Source organism: Anastrepha ludens, chromosome 4 (assembly GCF_028408465.1).
Source record: "Anastrepha ludens isolate Willacy chromosome 4, idAnaLude1.1, whole genome shotgun sequence".
Lineage (NCBI taxonomy): Eukaryota > Metazoa > Arthropoda > Insecta > Diptera > Tephritidae > Anastrepha > Anastrepha ludens.
Window position 1 is genome coordinate 2,042,400 of NC_071500.1, and position 10,146 is coordinate 2,052,545.

The following is a 10,146-nucleotide window of genomic DNA, read 5'->3' on the forward strand; positions in this document are numbered from 1 at the left end:
ACCTAAAAATACACCCGATACACATATTTATGGGATTCAAACAACTACATACATAAACACACTCCGATAAATGTGAATTAAAATTAAATTAAATCCCATACATAAAATTCATTTTTCATCATGAATTGAAACGATATTAAATTGTTTTTGTGCAACATCGGACGTTAAATTGAAAACACATGACATTTCAGACTGTTAGTTGAAGTAAAATTTGAATCGAATTGACGATATCGCACAAACGATTAAGCTTGTTTGAGCTTTCGTTAAAAGTACGTCCACATAAGCAGTTATTAGCAATTAATCCAAACAATTAATCTACTCGTTCACATACGATAGATTACCTCCAAAATTGGTAATCAGCTGTCAACACTACTTTGCTGCTAATTTCATTGCGCAATTGACTACTAGTAATAAACAGTTGGAGGAAATCCGTAAAGACGTTTACTGAGGTTTCAAAAAATGATGGCAGCAATACGCTTACGAGATTCGATATTACATTTTATAATAATTAATAAGAGGACAAAGCTCTTGTGGACACACGCTTTCTTCTGTTACATGAATGCATAGTTAATAATACCTAACAAACATTTTATTAGAGTACTGAATTTTCACAAGCATGTATATTTCTTCTACTTTTGTTTGATTTGTTCGTTTGTTGTGTATTGCGAACGGAGCTGACGTCAGACTTGTTAAAATTGTGAAAAATAATGTAATTGTTTTTTAATGGCGAACCTTAGATACTCAGTTCGCTTTGATTTTTACACAGGGTTTGTATGTAAAAAAGGATGATAATAATCTAGGACTATTTTATAATCTCAGATTCCGGGAGATAAATTGTGTATGGGTAATCTTTTTAATTACAGATGGGAGTTAAGCACGAAAGATAGATAATCTATAATACTTATATGTGAATGTATCATAAGCAAGAAAAGTCAAAATTAATTAAAAAGTATACTTATTATCTTAAAAATCTTGTCGCAATTGTTTCAGGAATCCTGGAATATAGGAATGCGCAGATTGAAGTGGAAGAGAGCATAACTTTGAGGTGACGTGAATATACATAAATGCGTTTGTGCGTTTCAACTAGAAAAATCTCAAAATAACGAAGATTTGTAAACAAAAATTTGAGGTTGTACACAAAGAAATGGAAACAAAAGTTCAGAATTGTGTCAGCTTGTTCTGTCAAAATCTGTATGGTTATTTATGGTTTTCTGACACTAACCTGGCAGCACACTAATGCAAGGTTGCTTTGAATATTTCGTGTTTTGTGATATCTCATTGTCTTAATACTATTTTTTATTAGTAACCGTTTTGATCATTATTTCTATTGCAGAGAATTTATTATAAAAAAAAAAAAACAATTTTGTTGGTATAGGAATTTGTATATTGAATTCCTTTTGCATGACTTTAATAAACAGAATGGAGAAGTTGTGCAACCAAATTGGATATTTGGTATTGCAAGATGACGGTGCAGTTATAGAGTCTGGAGGAGATTTGGAAAATGATGAGCGAAGTGCAAATATATTCCTGGATCTTCTGAACCTAGCGGAAAGGTTTGAAACTTGTTTTACACAAACATGTAGTCACTAAATTAAGTACACTACAATTTAGCACAACATTTTGTTCGTTATGTTTTTGTTTTTAATTGTGTTAGCATTGACTTTAAAATCAATGCATAATGGCTAAGATTTTATTTAATTTAGCATAAAGTCGTACCTACTTTAGTGGATATATATAGATCTGAGGTGTGCACTACAATGTTCCATCTGAGGAGTGCACTACAATGTGATGGTCTAAAGAGCCCTCCGCTCTACTCTCTCAGGAAACTTATAAATAAGGGCGATGCTAATTGTTGTTTTTTTCTACTATGTCCTCCTTTTTTTTGTTGTAGCACCATAAACATTCTCCATACTTACATACGGGGAATGCTACTGGAGTGACAGTCCTTGGGCGGATATAAATCCGGGTCATTTCGGTAACGTAGAACCGACTGCCGTGGAAACGGCCTCCTCGGCTGCAGTTCTTTCTTCTCTCTGGTTGATAATGTGTATAAATGGTTGTATGTGCACAAATAAAGGTTCAATCATTATCGGCGTTGTTGCTGCGGCTTCTCTACCTAGTTTCCCTATATGCCACTATGGCATAGGAGTGAGAGGAGATCGTTCCCATGACCGTCGGCTCTATGTTAACGGAACGACTAAGATTTATATCCGAACAAAGACTGTCATTCTAGCAGCATTCCTCAAACATTTATAGAGAATGTTAATGAAGATAATAAATAGAAATAAAAGATTTATTTTCTATTTAAGCAGTAAATTTGTGATGCTTCTTTTGGGCATGTGCTTGGGCACATAATTGATGTATCATCCGCGAATGTTGATGTTAACTTATTTTTACTTATAGGAATATCAGATGTAAAAAAAGGTATACCTCGGGGCCAAGAACGCTTCCCTCAGGCACCCTAGCCAATATGAGAAATTCTTCTGTAATAGTTTATTGTCGGTGTCGAATTCAGATAGGCAAGAATTTAACTTATTACAATATCCTGAACGAAATGTGCCAAGGTGACGTGGGCCCTCCGAGGCAGCTGAGGTTCAGTGCATAGATTTTGTGGGGCCTTTCTGAGTAGTAGTTTTCTCGCGACTTCGACCTCTACTTACGTTTTAAATTCGCTGTCGTAGAGAAAAAGTTAAATGCGTGGTAATCAAAATTAGCCTATAACTTTAGTGACTACATGTGTGTATTATACTTTTCCAAATTTATTACATTAAAAAATTTGTATGTTCATATATAGTGTTGATGATAATTTCATGCCCAACAACAGCTGTGAACGCATTTCAATTGTGTATGATGATCATAGTTACAATATTTCCATGAGTAACCACCGAATTTTCATTGTAAAATTGAAAAATGTAGCGCGTGGCAATGCAGGATATAGTTCTGCCAGCAATGGAAGCAGTGTGGTGTTTGCAGAAAATGAGAGCACGGTAGTCACATCAGTATTGGCTTGAGACGCTACTACATCATGTTGTTTGCTCTGCCATCGAAACAGATCTGCACGACAGATGAAATCTTACCACGAGGAAGTACGTCGTTTTAACTGGAAAACACCTTTCATTTATTTGATAATTCTTTTTATTTGTCAAAAAATACATCATCTGTAAATTCCTTATCAAACACGCGTTTGGCTTCTTGTGTTATATCTAGCAATGTTGCTTTGCTATTATGTATTATCACATAACATTGTCTCCAGTTCCAACATCTTTGCACTATCCAAAAGTCATTTGTGGTTTTAATTTGAACTTCTTTTAAAGATGAATAATATTCTTCTAGATTTCCTTCCTCATAGGGATTCAGATCGGCTATAAGATTGATAACATTGGATGGAATGTAATGTGACGATTTGCTTCCGGGAGGAATGTTGGTAAGATGCTTTAAACTCTGTTCATTAATGAAAAGATATTTTGGAACTGAAAAGTCGTCTGTGTTGGTACTTGACGTTAGAGCGGAAAGTGATGTGGAAGGGAATTGTTTACGCAGACTTTGTTGTTTATTAATATTTTCTTCAATATCTTTTACAATTCTCGATAACTGTGGACCCATATACGTATGCAATTCTGTACAGAAATCATTTTTCGGTAGGTCCTCTTTGTCTGAAAGGTAGTTACTTATACAACGTGTCGAAGCTATTTCAAGAAAACGTACAAACAACTTACCACTTAAAAGTAAACACAATGTTGCATTTAGAACACGAAAAATTAACAGGTAATAACATTGAAGATTTCCAGCCACTGTGAGATATATTTTAGGCAAGTCGTTTTCTTGACCAGTAATAAAAACACCACTATGATATTTGTCTACTATTGGACTATCATTGTGTGCATTCCGTATTGTATTTTCAGATTTTTCCAGAAATGAATTTACCAGATATTGGTGTAAATTGCATAATTCGATTGGCCCAATTTGGCCACCGCTACAAAAAGAAAATAGCAAATTTATAGTAAAGAAAAAAAAAAAACGTATGATAATGTAAATAATTTGAACAGGCGGCATGAAGTTCAAGACTTTGACTTACCATACGATGCGTTCATCATAGAGTAAAACAGTCTCCTTTATGATGGGAAATGTGGCACGAATCATATTAATAAAATTATGCGCTCGAAGGAATAACGGTTGTTCTAGTGGCAAATACTGTATGGAGTGCATAAAACTTAGCACGTCATTGACGGGAATCCTCAGGGATTGCAAATACTGTAAAGAATTAGTCACTATATCAAACACAAATTAAAAAATCTTACTTTGTTGAAAAATTTGGACAGTCTTTCTTGCAATTGTTCACGTCCACAATCATGCCCATCTCCATTGCTTATCGTATTCGAAAGGAAAGTTCCACAGCTAAGTCGAAACATTTTGTAACATTGCCGCAAAACAGTTCTATATATTCGATCTTGTACTTCAGCTCCGCGATACTCTGGTACTTCAATCCCATCCTTGCTTTTAATTTCTTTTGGTACATTCAGTACCATTACCATCCAGTAACCGCATTCAGGCTGATAAAAAATTTGAGTCGTTTTCTGCGTGTGCAGAGCTTTGCAGTCGTCCTCCCCAACGAACGTGCTAGTAATTCAATGTGAATGAATTGAGAACGAGATCTGAAACTTTAATTTATACCTCGTAAACTGTATAATTGCTTCGCTTAGGCCAACATCTTTGATTTTTGTGTTCAGTTCTATGTCTTGAGGATTATAGTAAAGTATTTTTTTGAACTCATCGCCTTCTTTTTGTCCAAATTTAGAATTGAAAATATAGAAACTGCGCAATGTTGTTTCCACACGCTGCAAAATGTTCGACATATTTCCACTTAATAACAATGTCTGGTAATAACTATATACTAAGTTTTTCAGAATGATTGTTGCTAGAACAGCTGATCAGTGATGCCATAAAATTGTTCAAAATACCTCAAAAATGTAATATTCTTGTTTTCCCCTTTTTCGTACAAGAGAATTAATCATTTTAACACATCAATAAAATGAAAACAAGGCATTTTTATACGTTTTATGTACATACGTACATATTTATTTATAGCTCGTTTATGGCGCTTACAGCCTTTTTGTTGGGTGTTTGGCCGAGCTCCTCCAACTTGTTGTATGAGTGCTGATGTTTTTACGTCGAATTGATTGGAACCAATGTTCCATCGATTGCTGTTTCATGCCTGGGGTTTCGGACCTGGGGCCAGCTACCTTAGATCTTACGTTATCACAATACATCAAATGGGATATTTAGATATTTCTTTTTGTTCAGCTTTAAATGATTTTTCGATGCCTCAAAATTAAACCCTGTTTGTTATTCAAAATTACCTCGAATGGGAAAAACTGCTTCATCTTGACGTCACTGCAGTTGAGTACCATCTAGCGGATAATAGGAACAAACTTTTTTTGACAATGTTTGATCCTGTATCGATATGTCGCGATTGATTAGCGTTGAAGTAGCTGCTATACTAAGCCATACTGAAAGAACCTACATCTATTAGAAGCGACAAGCAAACCATGTAAATTATAGATTTGAATCAATATCATTGTAGTTTTACAAAAGAGTTCTTCTTCTAATGAATCGATGAAATATTAGAATTTGCCTCTATACCGATTAATCGAAATATCGATAAATTTAAATAGTGCTACGAAATTTTGAGGCTACAGGCTATTGAGTGCGTGTCCAGTACGCGCTGTGACTTGTTTGGAATTATTTATAATATTGGGCAAAAGTGAAATAAAGACTTTCTACTGCGGGACAAATCAAGCGAATTCAAACACAATAATTAGTTTAATAATATATATACTACGCAAAAAATGGATAAAATAAGTGAGAATGCTCGAGAGAATCCAACATTGAAGATATCTGAGTTGAATATGACACCAATACTGCTTGCTGCGATATTGGGATTCATTGTAATGGGTTCGTGCACTAAATATCTGCTTTCTCGATAAAAGTAATATAATTCTCATATGCGTTTGCAGCAATTATATTGATATTGCGAAGGCGCTCTTTGGGCAGAAGAGATTTCCTTTTGATTGGATTAAGCGAGTCTGGAAAAAGTGCGATCTTTATGCAAATGCTGCATAACAAATTTCCCGATACATTCACCTCCATAACAGAAAACGTGGGTGAATATCATTCTGGGCGAATGTCCGGTCGTCTTGTTGACATTCCCGGGCATTATAGAGTGCGGGACAAATGCTTTGATCAGTACAAACGCTCTGCTAAAGGCATAATATTTGTCGTTGATTCTGTCACAGTACAAAAAGAAGTGCGCGACGTGGCTGAGTAAGTAGGCAATATGAATGATAAATACGTACATATGTTTCTTGTACATGATTAATCCATTTAAATGATTACTTTTTTCATGTAATAGTGCACTATACAGCGTGCTCACAGATCCTGCTACCCTCGCATGCCCATTGCTTGTGCTTTGCAATAAGCAAGATCTGAGCACATCAAAAGGCGCTCAGGTTATAAAAAGTATATTGGAAAAGGAGATGTGAGTAATTACAATTATGTATATGAAAGATTCAATGTACGAGTATTAGAAAGCATGCATTTGTAATTTCTGTTTTGTAGGAACATTGTTCGTGTTACACGTTCTCGTAAATTGCAGTCAGTAGGAGAGGAGGATGGGTCTAAACCAGTGTTTCTGGGTAAAGAAGGCAAAGACTTTGAATTTTCGCACATTCAACAAAACGTACAATTCGATGAATCCTCTGCAAAGGAAAATCAGTTAAATAATTTATCCGATTGGATAGATAGAATGCTGTGAAATAATGTAAATTTAGATAGTGTTTGACACAAGCCCATGGTTACCATAAACTTTTAATCGACGCTTCCTTCAAAGACACATTATTTCTTTGTCCTTAAATGCCGTCTACCGGTTTGCCTAATCTGAAAGGAATAATATTATTTTTAAAGTCCTTAGTGGTTTTTCATTATAGTTTGTGTTTTGGAATTTTTATTAAGCTAATTTGGTTCCATTTTGCATTTTATTCGACATTCGAAGTTGTCGTATGTGCTGTATTTAATTGAATGAAATAACATTAAGTTCCTCTAATTCGGCATTAGGTTTGCTCGGCGAAATAAAATTAAGAAAATAAAAATAAGCTTTTTTATGCAAATAAACCCTATAAAAATAGTGAAATATGGAAGAAATGTTTGTTTTTGTAAAAACAGGTCTCAAAGCTAAGTGTATGCGTGCGAATGTAGTTGTAGTTATCGCAGAGCAAAGGTGTCAAAAAATACGCATAGAGCCATCAAAAGCGAAAAAGTGTATCAAAATTGCCAAAAAGAAAGTCGTTTACCAAATACGTAACAAAGGTAAGAGAACAAAATAGTTGGAAGATAACTGCAGACAAGGTAATTTAAAACAGCTGTCTATATGTTGCATGCTAATAGATCCTTATAAGAGAAAAGGAAATGAAGATGAATGATGCTCACACGGAATGCATGAGAAACTAGGTTTATGTAAAATTCAACATGAATTTCAAAAGCAAGAGATTAGAGGACACTGACCGCCGCCAGTTACTGCTACAACAACAACAACAACAAAAACAGGACACTGACCGCCGCGCTTTTAACGATTTTACGAGTACATATTTGTAGAGAAGAGTACAGTAGGTTCTGTTTTTATGCGGTAGATACGTTCCGCAAGAAACAGCATAAAAAAAAACAGCATAAAAAAAGCTACTAGTTCTATAGTAAAACTATAGATACGTTTCAAAAGTGCTAAAACCGCATAAATCTGAAATAATGTAATAAAATCGCATAAAAAAGGGCACTAGTCCCATATTATAACTATAGATACGTTCCATGGACCGCATGAATCTGAAATAATTAAATAAAATCGCATAAACAAAATATTGTATTTTTGAAAATTATATCTTTATTTAAGAAACGTCAGAATCGAAAAATAAATTTAAGTCAGAAATAGAATCGGACAATACCCACATGTTGCGCGTTCGTTTAGGATTTGGCGTAAAATCACTTTCGTCACTTGAGGAAATGTACACGTCTGATCTAGATAGTTTTGCAAGCGGTTCCATACTTGAAGGGTTAGCATTTCTGATGTAATCTGTGATGAGTTTTTGCTTAGCTGGTTTAGAATCTTGTTTAGATGTATAATTCCCGATAGGTCGACATGCATTTTGTAATTTAAAAAAAAACCGCACTATTTCAAAACCGCATAAAAAAAAAGCCGCATAAAAACAGAACCTACTGTATATCAAAAAAGCATATCAGTATACATCATCTATACGATAGGCTTTAATTACAAGGATGGTGAATTATATTGTTTAGTTTTTATTTTCAATATCGAATTGGCTTAAAAACTTTTCTAGTATTCTGAATTACTTATCTTATTTTACCTTACGAAATCGATGTAAAACACATTAAATATATTATTAAGGGATAGCGGTACCCGTCACAATTTAAGCCTTGATTATATCTAATTTACAATGCGTATGATAGAAATAATAATTTACTTAACATGCCAAACATCCAATAAAGGTCGCAATTGATTGATTTGATTGTATCATCGCAATGACCAGTATATAATGTGCCTATAAAACCTAAAAGTAGGCCTTACCAAAAATATTATTGTTGTAAAATTATCCAGCTCCTGCTGTTTAATCAGTTCGGTTAAACTTGAAACAAAATTTAATTTTAAAGTTTATGTTTATTCGGTTCCCACAAATTTGAAAGTTTTGTGACGCCACACGGCAATGAAATATGAATAATGAAAGAGTTGTTGTAACACCATAAAAAATCCCCATAAATGTTTGGGGAATGTTGCTGTAGTGACCGTCCTTGACCGGATATAGGTAGGTAGGTAGGTAAGATGGCAAGAGTACCCCAGGTACGCTACAAGTAGCACTAACGTGCCGTTTTGATACCATAAAGTGGACCACTATCTGTGAAAGGATTAAGGGAGGAGATAAGACCGTCTACAGCCATCCAGTGCTGTTGATGTAGCGGAGGAGAGAAAAGGGATCTAGGCTGGAGAATTGCATCAAGTCATCCTCAAAGGGGACGCTGAGGAATCTCAAGCGCCTAGCCGCCAAAGCCGGACATCTGCAGAGAAAGTGTTCCACAGTCTCTTTCTCTGTAGGATCCCCACAGCTTCTGCAATGGGGGTTGTACGGAATTCCAAGCTTCTCCGCGTGAGTGCCGATCACCCAGTGGCCAGTGATCACCGCGATGAGTTTGGAAATTGAATGGCGGGGGGTTCCCATCACCTTAAGCGTTCTGTTTATATCGTATTGAGGCCATAGTGCTTTTGAAATGGCACACGATGAGACAGACCTCCATCTGTCTTGCGCTTTTCTTAGAAAGAAGTTGTGTAGTTTCCCTTTAACGACGGCCAAGGGGATACCGATGTCTGAGAAGAGGGCAGCTGGACTCGGTTCTGCCGCCCCCTTCCTGGCAAACTCATCGGCAATTTCATTTCCCTCTATATTCCTGTGCCCAGGAACCCAGATGAGGGAGATGTTTCCTGCCCGTTCGAGGCGTTTAAGTTCCTCCTTACAGGAGTTCACGAGAAGAGAGCTGCAATGCGGCGACGACAGTGCCTTGATTGCAGCTTGGCTATCGGAAAAAATATTTATGTCTCCCTCCCAACAGGGATCCCGAAGCATTTTGCATGCCTGCAGGATCGCGAAGACCTCTGCTTGAAAGACGCTGCTTGTCTCCGGCAGTTTATAGGAGACCGAAATGTTGGCTGATTTGGAGTAGACCCCCGCTCCCACTCCAGACTCCATTTTGGATCCGTCAGTGAAAACAGAGGCCTCTATATCCGCAACAACTCTCCCCTCTTTCCAATCTTGCCTGCTCGGAAAGATAGCCCTAGCACAACCCTCAAAGCACAGTTTGCGGATGGAGAGGTCGGTGGGAATATCAGAGAAGGAAGGGGAGATCTGCTTCAAGATGCTGCTATGCCCAACAGGGAGTTGTCTCCAAAGGCCAAACTCCTTCAGTCTGATAGCACTCTGAGCAGCAATGGATTTAACCTGCAGATCCACAGGAATTAAGTGGAGTATAACGTTGAGCGCAGCGGTGGGACATGTTCTGCAGGCACCAGTGATGCCCACACATGCAGTTCTCTGC

The 10,146-nt window shown here is 36.5% G+C and overlaps 3 protein-coding genes across 4 annotated transcripts; 2 read left to right on the forward strand and 1 right to left on the reverse strand.

Moving 5' to 3' along the window:
- The first annotated feature begins 1,270 nt into the window (after nucleotides 1–1,270).
- On the forward strand, nucleotides 1,271–3,177 carry LOC128861148 (ragulator complex protein LAMTOR4 homolog). The gene is made up of 2 exons (XM_054099066.1): nucleotides 1,271–1,553; nucleotides 2,795–3,177. The coding sequence occupies exons 1-2, from the start codon at nucleotides 1,402–1,404 to the stop codon at nucleotides 3,009–3,011; spliced, it is 369 nt and encodes a 122-aa protein (XP_053955041.1). The 5' UTR covers nucleotides 1,271–1,401; the 3' UTR covers nucleotides 3,012–3,177.
- On the reverse strand, nucleotides 2,705–4,899 carry LOC128861147 (vacuolar fusion protein CCZ1 homolog). 2 transcript variants are annotated; one of them, XM_054099065.1, is made up of 5 exons: nucleotides 4,672–4,899; nucleotides 4,299–4,617; nucleotides 4,076–4,251; nucleotides 3,717–3,868; nucleotides 2,705–3,653 (listed from the first exon to the last, which is right to left on the reverse strand). In XM_054099065.1, exons 1-5 carry the CDS (start codon nucleotides 4,851–4,853, stop codon nucleotides 3,136–3,138), a joined length of 1,347 nt encoding a protein of 448 aa, XP_053955040.1. In that variant the 5' UTR covers nucleotides 4,854–4,899; the 3' UTR covers nucleotides 2,705–3,135. The 2 variants fall into 2 exon arrangements, with proteins under 2 accessions (XP_053955040.1, XP_053955039.1); XM_054099064.1 differs by having other exon boundaries at nucleotides 3,717–3,973.
- A 605-nt stretch (nucleotides 4,900–5,504) lies between these two features.
- LOC128861352 (signal recognition particle receptor subunit beta) lies at nucleotides 5,505–6,962 on the forward strand. Its single transcript, XM_054099439.1, has 4 exons — nucleotides 5,505–5,952; nucleotides 6,015–6,321; nucleotides 6,410–6,535; nucleotides 6,616–6,962. The coding sequence occupies exons 1-4, from the start codon at nucleotides 5,847–5,849 to the stop codon at nucleotides 6,809–6,811; spliced, it is 735 nt and encodes a 244-aa protein (XP_053955414.1). The 5' UTR covers nucleotides 5,505–5,846; the 3' UTR covers nucleotides 6,812–6,962.
- Nucleotides 6,963–10,146: the final 3,184 nt, after the last annotated feature.

Coding starts and splice junctions, on each gene's coding strand:
- LOC128861148 (XM_054099066.1), top strand. CDS start 1,402: ATGACTTTAATAAACAGAATGGAGAAGTTGTGCAACCAAATTGGATAT. Junction 1,554..2,794: donor CTTCTGAACCTAGCGGAAAG/GTTTGAAACTTG, acceptor GTTCATATATAG/TGTTGATGATAATTTCATGC.
- LOC128861147 (XM_054099064.1), bottom strand. CDS start 4,853: ATGTCGAACATTTTGCAGCGTGTGGAAACAACATTGCGCAGTTTCTAT. Junction 4,252..4,298: donor TGTCCAAATTTTTCAACAAA/GTAAGATTTTTT, acceptor AATTCTTTACAG/TATTTGCAATCCCTGAGGAT. Junction 3,654..3,716: donor ATTGTGTTTACTTTTAAGTG/GTAAGTTGTTTG, acceptor ACTACCTTTCAG/ACAAAGAGGACCTACCGAAA.
- LOC128861352 (XM_054099439.1), top strand. CDS start 5,847: ATGGATAAAATAAGTGAGAATGCTCGAGAGAATCCAACATTGAAGATA. Junction 5,953..6,014: donor ATTGGGATTCATTGTAATGG/GTTCGTGCACTA, acceptor ATGCGTTTGCAG/CAATTATATTGATATTGCGA. Junction 6,322..6,409: donor GAAGTGCGCGACGTGGCTGA/GTAAGTAGGCAA, acceptor TTCATGTAATAG/TGCACTATACAGCGTGCTCA.